The sequence below is a fragment of the Sceloporus occidentalis genome, unplaced genomic scaffold (assembly GCF_023333645.1).
Source record: "Sceloporus occidentalis isolate IW3139 unplaced genomic scaffold, rSceOcc1.0.p SCAF_1, whole genome shotgun sequence".
In the NCBI taxonomy this organism is placed as follows: domain Eukaryota; kingdom Metazoa; phylum Chordata; class Lepidosauria; order Squamata; family Phrynosomatidae; genus Sceloporus; species Sceloporus occidentalis.
Genome location: NW_028316981.1, coordinates 211982085 through 211994460, shown reverse-complemented (window position 1 = coordinate 211994460; position 12376 = coordinate 211982085). Strand labels below are relative to the sequence as shown.

Here is a 12376-nt window from a genome sequence, read left to right as displayed (position 1 = left end):
CAGGGAATCTTGGAGATGTCTCATCTACAGGGTTGCCATGAGCTGGGGTCCACTCGAAGGCAATTAACAACAGCAATTAACAAGAACAAGACCAATCCATTTTATAATAATAATAATAATAATAAAATTTTATTTATATACCGCTTTTCCATTGATCAAAGCGGTTTAACAACATATACAACTCACAACATATACATTAAAAACATGAATACATTAACCCCCCCCCCCCCCCATACATTTAAAATAAACCATATCTCATGGCAGCTCAACAATGCTGTCAGGAGGGGAGGGAGAGCATTCAGGGGTCAGGAGTCAGGGGTATGCCTGCTCGAAAAAGTGTGTTTTCAGCCCCTTCTTAAATTGGTCTAAGGAGGTGGCCGAGCAGAGCTCGCCGGGGAGCGAGCTCCAGAGCTTGGGGGCCGAGATAGAAAAGGCCCTCCTGGTGGTGCTAGCCAATCTAGCCTCCGGAACTCTTAACATTTGCTTCCCGGCTGATCTGAGTGTGCGGGGCAGATTATATGGAGAGAGGCAGTCCTCCAAGTACCCTGGGCCCAAGCCATTTAGGGCTTTATAGGTGATAACCAACACCTTGTATTGCGCCCGGAAGCGGATAGGCAGCCAATGAAGGTCTTTTAAGACCGGTGTTATGTGACTGGTCCTAGATGTATTAGTGACCAGTCTAGCCACCATATTCTGCACCAACTGCAGCTTCCGGGTATGGTACAAGGGTTGCCCCATGTAGAGCGCATTGCAGAAATCCAAACGAGAGGTTACCAGGGCATGTACTACTGTTTCAAGGTCCCCCTGGCTCAGGTAGGGACGCAGCTGGCGTATCAGCCGAAGCTGATAACAGGTGCTCCTGACCGTCGCATCCACCTGTGAGGTAAGGTGGAGCGACGAATCAAGAAGCACCCCCAGACTGCGTACTGAGTCCTTCACAGGAAGCGTGATCCCATTCAGGACAAGTGGAAGTACCACCGTCCCTGGGCCAGGAGAACCTATCACGAGCACTTCCGTTTTCTCTGGATTCAGGCTGAGTCTGTTTTCCCTCATCCAGCCCATTACCGACTCCAAACAGACAACAAGAGGAGAGATGCCATCCTTGGTCACTGAATCAGTCGGAGACATAGAGAAGACTATTTGGGTGTCATCAGCGTACTGATAACCCCGCACCCCATGCCTCCGGATGATCTCTCCCAGCGGTTTCATGTAAATGTTAAAGAGCATGGGGGACAGAATGGTTCCTTGAGGGACCCCAGATGTAAGGGCCCTCTTATCGGAGCAGACGTCCCCCAGCTGCACCATCTGGAACCTCCCAGAGAGGTAGGATCGGAAACACTGAAGCGCAGTGCCCCCCGATTCCCAACTCTGCCAGGCGCTCCAGAAGGATACCATGGTCTATGGTATCAAAAGCCGCTGAGATGTCCAAGAGCACTAACAGGGACACGCTACCCCTGTCCATGCCCAGACGAAGATCATCGACCAGGGCGACCATGGCAGTCTCAACCCCGTAGCCTGCCCGAAAGCCGGTTTGAAATAGGTCTAGATTATACCCACCCCATGTGGCTTTGTCCTTACGTCACATTTACTAAACTGGAGAGGAAGCAGCTGATGCAGTACTAGGAAGTCAGGCAAAAATATAGCCCTGCCTACACTCTAAAGACAAGGACTATGGCTCAAGTGGCTGCTGTCCAGGAATGCCACGCAACTCCCATTGCCTATGTCACTCCTGGGAGCCCATGATTTTTTTTATTAAAACTGTAAGAATCATGGACTGTAAAAATACATTTACTAGTTTTCTACATACCCTTCAAAATAAGTTTATGTAGCTGCAAGGCCAAGGGATTTCACATATTTTGTAATTCACAATTCCAGAATACATTTTTTCAGCAGCACATGAATTTGCCCTCCAGCGGAAGGCATTTTGCTATTGAAAAAAAAATTATATTAAATATTCAGATTGCTGTTTCAGTGTCAAACAGACAAGTAAGCCACTGTTTCAGTTTTTCAGATACCACCTCCAAGCGAAAGAAATATATATATATATATATATCTAGATTGCATATAATCATCACACCTGTGTGGGAAGCAGCAGCAGCAGCAGTTTAGGTATTCATTGAATTTGGAAAATAATCCAAATGAATAACTTCAAAGAAGTTTAAACATGTTGATTCTATAGCTCATATTGTAATAACACATTAGAACAAGAAGTACATCAATTCAGTGGAGCAGCAATCTTTTTTAAAAAGCTGTTGCCATTGTGAATACAAACAAGTTATGAAAAAAAATGTTTTCCCATAATGTATCTTATACCAGCGAATACATTCTGAAATGCTACTTAAAAGATGTAGGTTCTCCAATGAGTATCAGCAGCACTGACTACCAGTGGAAGCTTTTTTCTCAGTGGGGAAAAACTGCTTTCATTCTCATGATTCTTGTTTTAATCATGCAAACATTGTATTTTACCATTCAATAACATGAGGTTGTCTTGGCATGATTTGTTGTCTTCCCTTGAGGCTGAAAGAGTGTGACTTGCCCAAGATCACTGAGTTGGCTTCTGTGGCTAAGTGTGAATATGAGGCGTAGTCTCCCAAAGTCCCAATACAACATTCAATCCACTACAGCATGCTGGCTCTCTTGTGCATACACATCCTTTCCTTTCCTCTTATTGTAAAGCCAGGCCCAGCAGCCACCTGGGCAGATAAATCTCATCACATTCATGCACAGGAGCAGAAAAAAGCAATATGTTTACTTAATTCCAGGAATTGGACAAGGTTGCAATAATGCAGTTTCCCTGTCTTTTCTTCCCACATAATTTCCCAAGTTTCCTGACAAAAGTAAAGCACTTCATCTCTTTGTGCAAAACTAGTGACAGTCTCCTGTCCAAGTGCCAAATGAAAATGAAGAATCCCACTACTCTGAGCATGCGCATCTTGACCATGATTACATCTGTAGCTGTTGTGCTGGCCACCGTGTTGTTGTTTTGTGCCTTCAAGTCATTTCAAACTTATGATGACCCTAAGGACATCTTATCAAGGGTTTTTCTAGGGCTCAGTATGTGTGACTCACCCAATGTCACTCAGTGGGTTTTCATGGCTGAGCAGAGATCAGAACCCTGGTCTCCAGGGTCCTAGTCCAACGCTCAGGGTCCTAGTGCACTACGTCATGCTGGCTCTTAATTGTTCTGGTTACTGTCTGTGATTAAACCACTTCACAGTGAATCAAAGAGGGATCTCGTCAATCTTGTCCTTTCCCAAGAAGTAAAGGGATATAAGCTATTTACATGAAGCCACTGGGAGAGATCATCCGGAGGTATGGAGCACGGTGTTATCAGTACGCTGATGACACCCAGATCTATCTCTCCATGTCTCTGGCTGATGCAGTGACTAAGGAGTGCATCTCTCCCCTGAATGCCTGTCTGGAGTCAGTAATGGGCTGGATGAGGGAAAACAAACTCAAGCTGACTCCAGAGAAAACAGAGGTACTCGTGATAGGTGCCCCTGACCTAGACAGGGAAATTTGCCACCCAGTCCTGGAAGGGGTTACGCTCCCCCTAAAGGACAAAGTTCGCAGTTTGGGAGTACTCCTGGACTCATTGTTACAGTTATCATCTCAAGTTGATGCGATGGCCAGGAGTGCTTCGTACCAGCTTTGGCTGATACGCCAACTGCATCCCTGTCTGGACCGGAGGGACCTTGAAACAGTAGTACATGCACTGGTAACCTCTCGCTTGGACTTCTGGAATGCACTCTACATGGGGTTACCCCTTTGTACCAAGTTCAGAAGTTTCAACTGGTTCAAAATGCTGCAGCCAGATCGGTCGCGGGAACTTCAAGAACCGACCATATAACACCTGTACTAAAATCTTTACACTGGCTGCCAATTAGCTTCCGGGCGCAATACAAAGTGTTGGTCATTACCTATAAAGCCCTACATGGCTTAGGCCCGAGTTACTTGAGGGAGCGTCTCTCCCTACATAATCCGCCCTGCACCCTCAGAACAACAGGAAAATATGTCCTTGAATGGCCAAAAGTAAGATTGGCAGTGACACACCAAAGAGCTTATTCTACAATGGCTCCATCTCATTGGAACGCGCTTCCAGAAGAGATTCGTCTGAGCTCGACACTGGAGACCTTCAAGAAGGCATTAAAAACTTATCTCTTCCGGAAAGCATACCCTCCTGATTTGTAGAACTTGGTCCCTAATGGATGAAGTTTCTTATCCAATGCCCGACAGTCGTTATATATGTTTTTTTAAATTTTTGATTGTATTTCTGGAATTGTATGGATTGTTTGATAATTGTACTATGACTTGGATCATAGAATTTTAATGATGTAAACCGCTTTGATCGGAAGGAAAGGCGGTATATAAATAAAAGTTTTATTATTTATTATTATTATATTTAAGTCACTTTAATATGAAAATGGCTTTAAGAAAAATTAACAAGTCACATAATAAACCCAACATGTACTGAAAACAGAATGGCCATAGAAAGCATGTCTTATTAGCATTATTTCGAAGTAAGTAGGATTTATTCTAATCTAAAATCTTATTTAATTCAACTTCAAGTAAAGAGCACCATGGGGCTAATTATGTATGATACATTTTTTTCCTTCATACTAAACAGGTAAGTATAAAGTAGTTTTTGTCTGCCTCAACTAAACAAATAAGTGGGTCAATTCAGGCACCATACACATCATGGTTAAAGAACCATTTCTTTACCTATGGTCAGTGTGATGTAGGAACATGGGAAAATCTCACTAAATTGCATGTTCTGTCACATTATTTTAACATCTGTGTCAATTTTTTGTCTTTAGTAGAACATAACAACATACTTCCAACCCTCCCCCCAACAGTTTCTACAGTTTGTGTAAAATGTCTCTATGTAAAGGTAGTGATTTTTCCCTTGGTCAAAGAAAGCTGAATAACAAGTACAGAAGGACTCGATCAAAAAGATGCAAGCAGCCTGTCCACTGAAGCTGGTCTTTATAAAATTCATTGTAGGAAGGTTAGCCAGTTAGTGCATTTTACACAATTTTTGCAAAAACTGTTCTTGTGAATGTGAAAAAATCCCTTGAGGCCAAGACTCTCTTGAAGGCAAGGAGAAAGTGTCCATGGTTTTTTGTTACTGCACACGAGACAAACAAGGATTTACTTCTCTCCTATGATGGCTAACACTTTCCAAATAGATAGATAGATAGATAGATAGATAGATAGATAGAACAAAATTACAAATAACCACTGGAATGTGTTAACTTTTTAGGAACACCATTCCCAGTGTCTTTACTTTTTAGAAGGAATGTGTCAACTGTAAGACTTTATGGTATTTTCCATTCTAGTGAGTAACACTTTAACAGGTTCCCCTAAAATGAAGCTGGTGTGTGTGTGTGTGTGTGTGTGTGTAATCTAGAAGATTATTATTTTTTAAAACAGTAATAAAAATGTAACAGACATTAACCTATCAGGAATGAATAATATTAACAAGCTGCTCTTTCAGTAATAAACAGTATTAATGATACTTTCCTCTTCCTTTAAAATGAACAAGTAAGAAATTACTTTTAAAAATATTCTAAGCTTTGGAATATCCCACCCCATGGAGAGTCAGACACCTGTTCACTATTCAGTATATATTGAATGTAACAGAACTGCTAATTAGGATTTTCAATTAAGTTAAAAACCAATAGAAAGTATTAACACAGAGAGATAAAATAAAGTTGATATATATTGCTCATTAGCTTCACAGCTGCAGTTTCACATAGGATAAAAGGTACATTATGGTATGCAGAAGAGCAATTTGTAACACACAGTTTTCTCCCCAACAACTGCATCCTAAATTAAATATAACATCAAAATACAATCCCCTGCCAGAAGGCTGTTTAGGGAGCCCATTTTTTCTTTTTCTTGCAACAGCAAACGTCTCGTTGCACTTGTGCCAGGAATTCAATTAGCGATAAGGAATCATTCCAGCATCCGGTTACACAGTTATGACTAATCATAGCATTCATTTTCAGTGAAAGGAAATGGGGTAACATTTTCCCTGAAGGCTTTATCCACAGAATGGCAGCATACCCTCGGGAACAATGGCACCCACAGCCTTTGTCCCTCATTCTGCACCCAAGCAGAGTAGAGTAGCTGGTATGAGAAGACTGTTCATTTCTTGTGTCTGTTTCATTGGTTTCTGGAATTTCTGTCATTATGTTTTTCTTTTGTTTGTAGGCAAAGCAAAGACTGTGTAATTCAAAAGCACTGAGTGGTTTCAAGTGGTTCAAATCCTGTCCTGTGGCAGAGGGATATGGTGCAGAAGGCAGGAAGCCTCAGAGCCTGGAAAAGTTACTTTGGAGGATTACAACTCCTTGAATCCCTCAGCCAGTCACCATTGGTTATGTCAGCTTGGGAATTCAACAAGTTGTGTGTGTGTGGCAGGGGGAGAGTAACCTTCCAAGCCCTTATCCAGAGGCAGCTGTGTTGTCCCTATAGTAAATCTAATAACACCAAAAATCCATTGAACAGTGATACTTTTGGTTTTTGTGGGTTTTTCAGGCTATTTGGGCCATGTTCCAAAAAAGTTTCTTCCTGACGTTTCGCCAGCATCTGTGGCTGGCATCTTCAGAGAATGTTTTGAAGCATTCTCTGAAGATGCCAGCCACAGATGCTGGCAAAACGTCAGGAAGAAACTTTTCTGGAACATGGCCACATAGCCCGAAAAACCCACAAAAAACTATGGATGCCGGCCATGAAAGCCTTCGACTTTACAGTGATACCTTTATTGGACTAACCAAAATGCACAATATACATGTTGCAAACTTCCAAGCGCTGGAAAATTTCCCCAGATTACTGCCATGACCTCCCACTATCCAGCATCCTTTGTTCACTGTTTTGCTATAGCAGTCAAAGAAGGGATGTATTAGGCTGAAGTCTTTTGTCTCTTCCAAGACTGAGTGACTGAGGCTGCTGTCACATTGCAGAATTAATGCAGTTTGACCCAACTTTAACTTCCATGGCTCCATACTGTGGAATCCTGGGATCTGTAGTTTGTTGTGGCACCAGAGCTCTTTGACAGAGAAAGCTAAATATGTCACAAAACTACACATCCAGGATTCTATAGCACCGAGCCATGGCAGTTAAAATGATGTCAAACAACATCCAAGCTGTGAAAGGGTGACAGAAAAACTTCCCATTCCCTGCTCTTCTTGTTCCTGTGCGCCTTCAAGTTGTTTCCGACTTATCAAGACCCTAAGACAATGGGTCAAGGGGTTTTCTTGGCAAGATTTGTTCCAAAGAGAGGATGTTTGCCATTGCCTTTCCCTGAGGCTGAGAGAGTGTGACTTGCCCAAGGTCACCCAGGGGGTTTCATGGCCAAGTTGGGAATCGAACTCTGGTGTCCAGAGTTGTAATCCAAAATTCAAACCACTAAACCACATTGACTCTCGCCCTGCTCTTACTACACCAGAAAACATGAAAATATTAAAAGCCAAAGTAGCTTTTGCAACATGGCGGAACATGTTTGATAGAAACAAACTGCCTCTTTCCTGGGCTAATGCAAGGACTACTCCTGAGATTTCCTCTTGGGTGCTCTCCTCATTCAACTGACATAACAGGAGCCCTTCCTTTTAATCTTCATTTTCTGCCTCAGCTTCTTCAGCCAGAAGGCCTCTGGAGTGCACTTCAAGACACATTTGATAATGGTAGTTTGAACTGACCAGACCAATTACCACAAGAAATGTGGCTGGCTGTGTTTACAGCTATTAGAATACTTACTGAAATGGCTAATCAGAAAGCTCACCTGCCGACTTTAGCCTCTCGCATAGAGCTCTTACAGCTGGTATTAAACCAGCAAACTATCTGCCATGTCCATCTAGAGGCAAGATTGGCTCACATTCCGAAAGCAATATAGACCTCAGTTAAGAGAAAATCAAGACTCACCTTTCACAGAAGTTACTTGTCACAAGAACATTGCACAAGAATTTAAAATAGAGACTACAAGGATGAATACAGAATGGAACTAGTATTTTTTTTTGGGGGGGGGGGGAACAGGATCTCCTGGATTCTGTGAAATATCCAATTCACAAAGAATCCCAGTTGTATGTAAATGCTGGCATCTCTTATAAAAATATTAAATCATGGGATTGTTCTGTCTCCAGAACTGCTGCTCATACTATTTCATTCCCACATCAGCATGTAGATTTGTGATCTTCTTTTACCTAGCCTTTGAGGAACTGACATGTTCAGTTCAAGTGATAACCATGGCATTACATGTAAGCACCATGTCACAATGGCGTATCACTATGTAACCTAGCTACCATTATTGTCTAAATGCCTGAAGTGGAGAGAAAGGCACTGCTGTGTGATTACTCTTCATATTGTTGATGGTTGGCAGGAGACCTACACAACTGGTGGACCACCAAACTGAAAGCAGCCCACTGGTTAAGTATTATAACCTGTCAGTTGTCTGACAACAATTCTGTTTTTGCATTCCCATATAGGAGACAATTCCAGCAACAACCACACAACAACAAAAACTCAGAGCAATACTGTTTAGCTTGGTTCTCTGTGCTGCCACTGAAATGTATGGGAAAATGGTAAATTAGCTGCAATATCAACATAAGAACTGACGTGCATGATCAGACTAAGGTCCAATTTCTCGAGCTTTCTCCTTCTGAATGCTGCCAGATAACTCTGGTAGGCTTACAAGGAAGATATGAGAGTAACCAGATACTTCATTCAGTTGGCCCTCTTTATCCATGGATTCTATATCCACAGATTCAACTATCCACGGCTTCTAAATATTTTAAATATATATACATGCCAAAGCAAGGTTTGAAAATATTTTAAAAATACATAAATTCCCAAAAGCAAACCTTGATTTTGCCACTGTATATAATGGGATGCACCTTTTACTATGACATTGTATATAATGGGACTTGAGCATTCATGGATTTTGGTATCCATGGTGGGACTTGGAACCAAACCACAGTGGATACCAAGGACCCACTGTACTATTCATCTCAAATATGGACTCCCTTACAATAGGTTCTAATCTAGTGACTGTATGTGAGGATGGGGAATCTGCATGTGTTCCAGCCTCAGAGCTTTTTCCAGGCACAGAAAGAAACAGGAGTGGTATTTGCAGGAAGATGAAAGCCATGGTTGATTAGGCCTGGTTTAAATATAGGGCTCCAGCCAGCACTAAACATCTCCTGTCTGCTTTTTTTGACACTGTACTCACATCCCCACTTTCAGCCAGGCCTAGTTAAGGAACTGTGGGGTAGCTACCAAGATCCACTCCCGCTCTCCTAGTAAGGGCCACTGGAACTGACACCGACACCTGTAAAACTGCCCATCCACTCACCTGGTTGTAGACTTCATTGGTGATAGAGTGCAGTGTGGCAATGTTGCCTGCAATACTGAATTTCCCCTAATGCCTCAAGCATCTTATATAATAGTGCTGTTTTGTGCTTTCTTGGGAACAGTGAGAAAATGACCATGGCAGGCAATGTATAGCCACAGTTTTCAGGTTAACCCACAGTTCTGCTAAGGGCTTGGATCCTGAGGCATCCTTCTTCCAACAACTGATTTTAGAAACCCTCTGTGGACAACACACACATTCCATTGTCTAAAATGAGGGTACAGCTGCCCCTGATAATTTCCACTACCTTCAGAGCCATATGGTGGTACCACTTAGTTAAGAGCCATAGAAGTTTAGTCACAACTGTTTATGCTAGAAGCCACTAAAATTGTTTTGCCACATTCCAAAAATACTTCTAAGATCTTTCCCAAGAAACAAAACCAGAGTTGCCAAGACTCGCTCTGGAGGGCCTCACCTGCTAAGGCTGGAAGGGTGACCTTGTTCCACTCCCACGGCTGGTCGTATTCATCCGCAGGCCTGTCGTCGTCCTGTGGCAACTTGCTTTCTCGCAAGCGCTGACTCACTATACTTTCTGAATCTGACTCCACACCATTGCCTTCAGGCTCGTAAGGCGTGTCGTATAGCTGAATGTCTTTCTGCTGGGGCTTCACACTGTCTTGCCTCTGGAATTCTGTCAGAAGGGAAAAAACAAATGGGTTGATACGTCCATTTAGAGCAGCCTGCAAAGACCACGGTGGGTGGGATAGTCCTACATTGTATACTTAATGCAGGATAAATATGAACATTAAAACAACAGCAGCAATACTATGAAAATCATAGGCTTCTGAAAGTTTCCAAGTGTAACTTCCATGTCTAGCAGAAAATAAGGGACAAGAAGTGGTTCAATACCTTCAATAACAGTGTAGTAGATAGGTAAAAGTTGGAAATGACTTGAAGGCACGCACACAACAACAACAACAACAACAAGCATCTTTTAAAAAACAACAACAAGTACCTACAACATTGCCCCTATCCCACTACTCTTACTGGCCATATGACTAATGACCCCACCAAATACCAGTTAATGAGTTGCTGTTATCCTGTGTCTTCAAGTTGTTTCCGATTATCATAGGATGTTCTTGGTAAGATTTGTTCAGAGGGGGTTTGCCCTTGCTTTTCTCTGAGGCTGAGAGAGTATGTCATTTTGTGGGTTTCCCTGGCTGAGCAGGGTTTTGAAACCTGGCTTCTAGAGTTGTAGTCCAACTCTCAAGCCCACTACACCACACTGGCTCTGAATAAGAACAGACACAGAATGCTACAATAATTAAAATAATTCTTTGGAGAAAGTCTTGCAACCCACCAAACCTAAAAGAACTCACTGATCATGCATCATATTGTTGGTCAGGTGCAACCTCCCTGTTTTGCCATTAAAAATAGGAGGCTTAGAGAACTCCTGTTGAGACATCAAACACGGTTGGTAGAGTGTGCTTGGTACAATGCATTAAAAGTTCTTCAAGTCTTAAGACTATTTGCTTAAAAGAAGAGTATGGGGTGAGGGGCTTTTCCTACAAGCACCTACAAGTCTATATCACGTGAAAGCTGGCATCTGATGCAGAGATTTAATAGCCAACTCCTGAAGAGTGTCCATCTCTTGTTATCATAAAACCCCATCTGCAAATGAATGATTCACTCTATCATCTTGTTACTCCACATTCCTAACATTCAAAAATGAAAGGCAGTGTTGTGTGTGTGTGTGTGTGTGTGTGTGTGTGTGTGTGTGAGAGAGAGAGAGAGAGAGAGAGAGAGAGAGAGAATGTATGAATGAATATGGGTTCAGCAAAACAACAGTGTCAAAGTTAACAGTTAATGTTGCTGCTATTTTGAAAACCAGACCATTAGCATTAATGGAAATGCATTAGTAACATGTTAAAGGTGAAGGTAAAGATTTCCCCATCACATGAGTGTCTAGTCGTAATCGACTGTAGGGGGTGGTGCTCATCTCTGTTACAAAGCCAAAGAGCTAATGTTGTCTGAAGATGACTCCAGTGGTCATATGGCCAGCCTGACTGCAACGAATGTTATTACCTTCCCACCAAAATGTACCTTTTTATCTACTTGCACTTTCATATGCTTTCAAACTGCTAGGTTGGCAGAAGCTGGGACTAGTGATGGGAACTCACTTTATCACATGGCACTTGGACCTCAAACTGCAAACCTTGAGACATTACGATAGTCAGAATTGGCATCTTAACCATTAAGCCACTGAATCCCTTGTAACATGTTACTTGTAACCATGTTACTTTTCATTAAAAAAATTTAAAATTATAAAAATGACCAAACCTCCCCAAATCACACTCAAATATAGAATTAAACCAACACAAAACATTATCATCCAACTTAAACAACTAAAATACAGATTTTAAAAATAGTTTGAAACTACATGTAACAATAATTCCCTTGTAATTAATTCATTTTGTTGAATAGTGGAAACATTGAAAGTAGGCTGATTGTGTACTTCAGATTCCTACAGAGTTGCATCAACCTGTCAGTTCTTTGGATGATTGCAGACCTGTTGCATCAAATTGCATCAAACTATCAGTTGTTTTGGTGCTTTCGGGCCTGTTGCCTTTGAAATCCTTAATAATCAAGATTTGCCAACAACCTGTTTTTAAGTCATGCTTTTTAAAATAGGTTATCGCTGAATTCATACAAGAAAACAACCTTAGCTTCTTGACAAGTGGCCTTCTTGACAACCTGCCTTTTAGTGAGCAATGGAATGTGCCTAGGAAGACACTAACTGTACCCTTTTTTTCTGTCTTCTTCCAAGTAGACGTCAGGCTGGAGGGGCCAAACACCTCATCCTAGTTAAAGCAAATTCCATCCAAACTTCTTCTTTCTGCTTTGTGGCCAATCTTACCTTAACCATGGTACATCCATTTAGGTGTGAGGCTTAAACACAATTAAAGATAAAGAGAAACCTTGTGGTGGATCATGCCAAGAAAAACCCGTGATAGGTTCCGCTATAAGTTG

At 41.9% G+C, this 12376-nt stretch overlaps 1 protein-coding gene across 2 annotated transcripts in view; it reads right to left on the bottom strand.

Annotated features, from left to right (window-relative positions):
- Positions 1 to 12376, bottom strand: part of SHB (SH2 domain containing adaptor protein B) — a 196836-nt gene that overhangs the window by 75133 nt on the left and 109327 nt on the right. For both annotated transcript variants that reach the window (XM_089488758.1, XM_089488759.1), the window contains exon 3: positions 9822 to 10037. In XM_089488758.1, coding sequence (XP_089344884.1) covers positions 9822 to 10037 — 216 coding nt within the window. The remainder of the gene's footprint in view (positions 1 to 9821; positions 10038 to 12376) is intronic.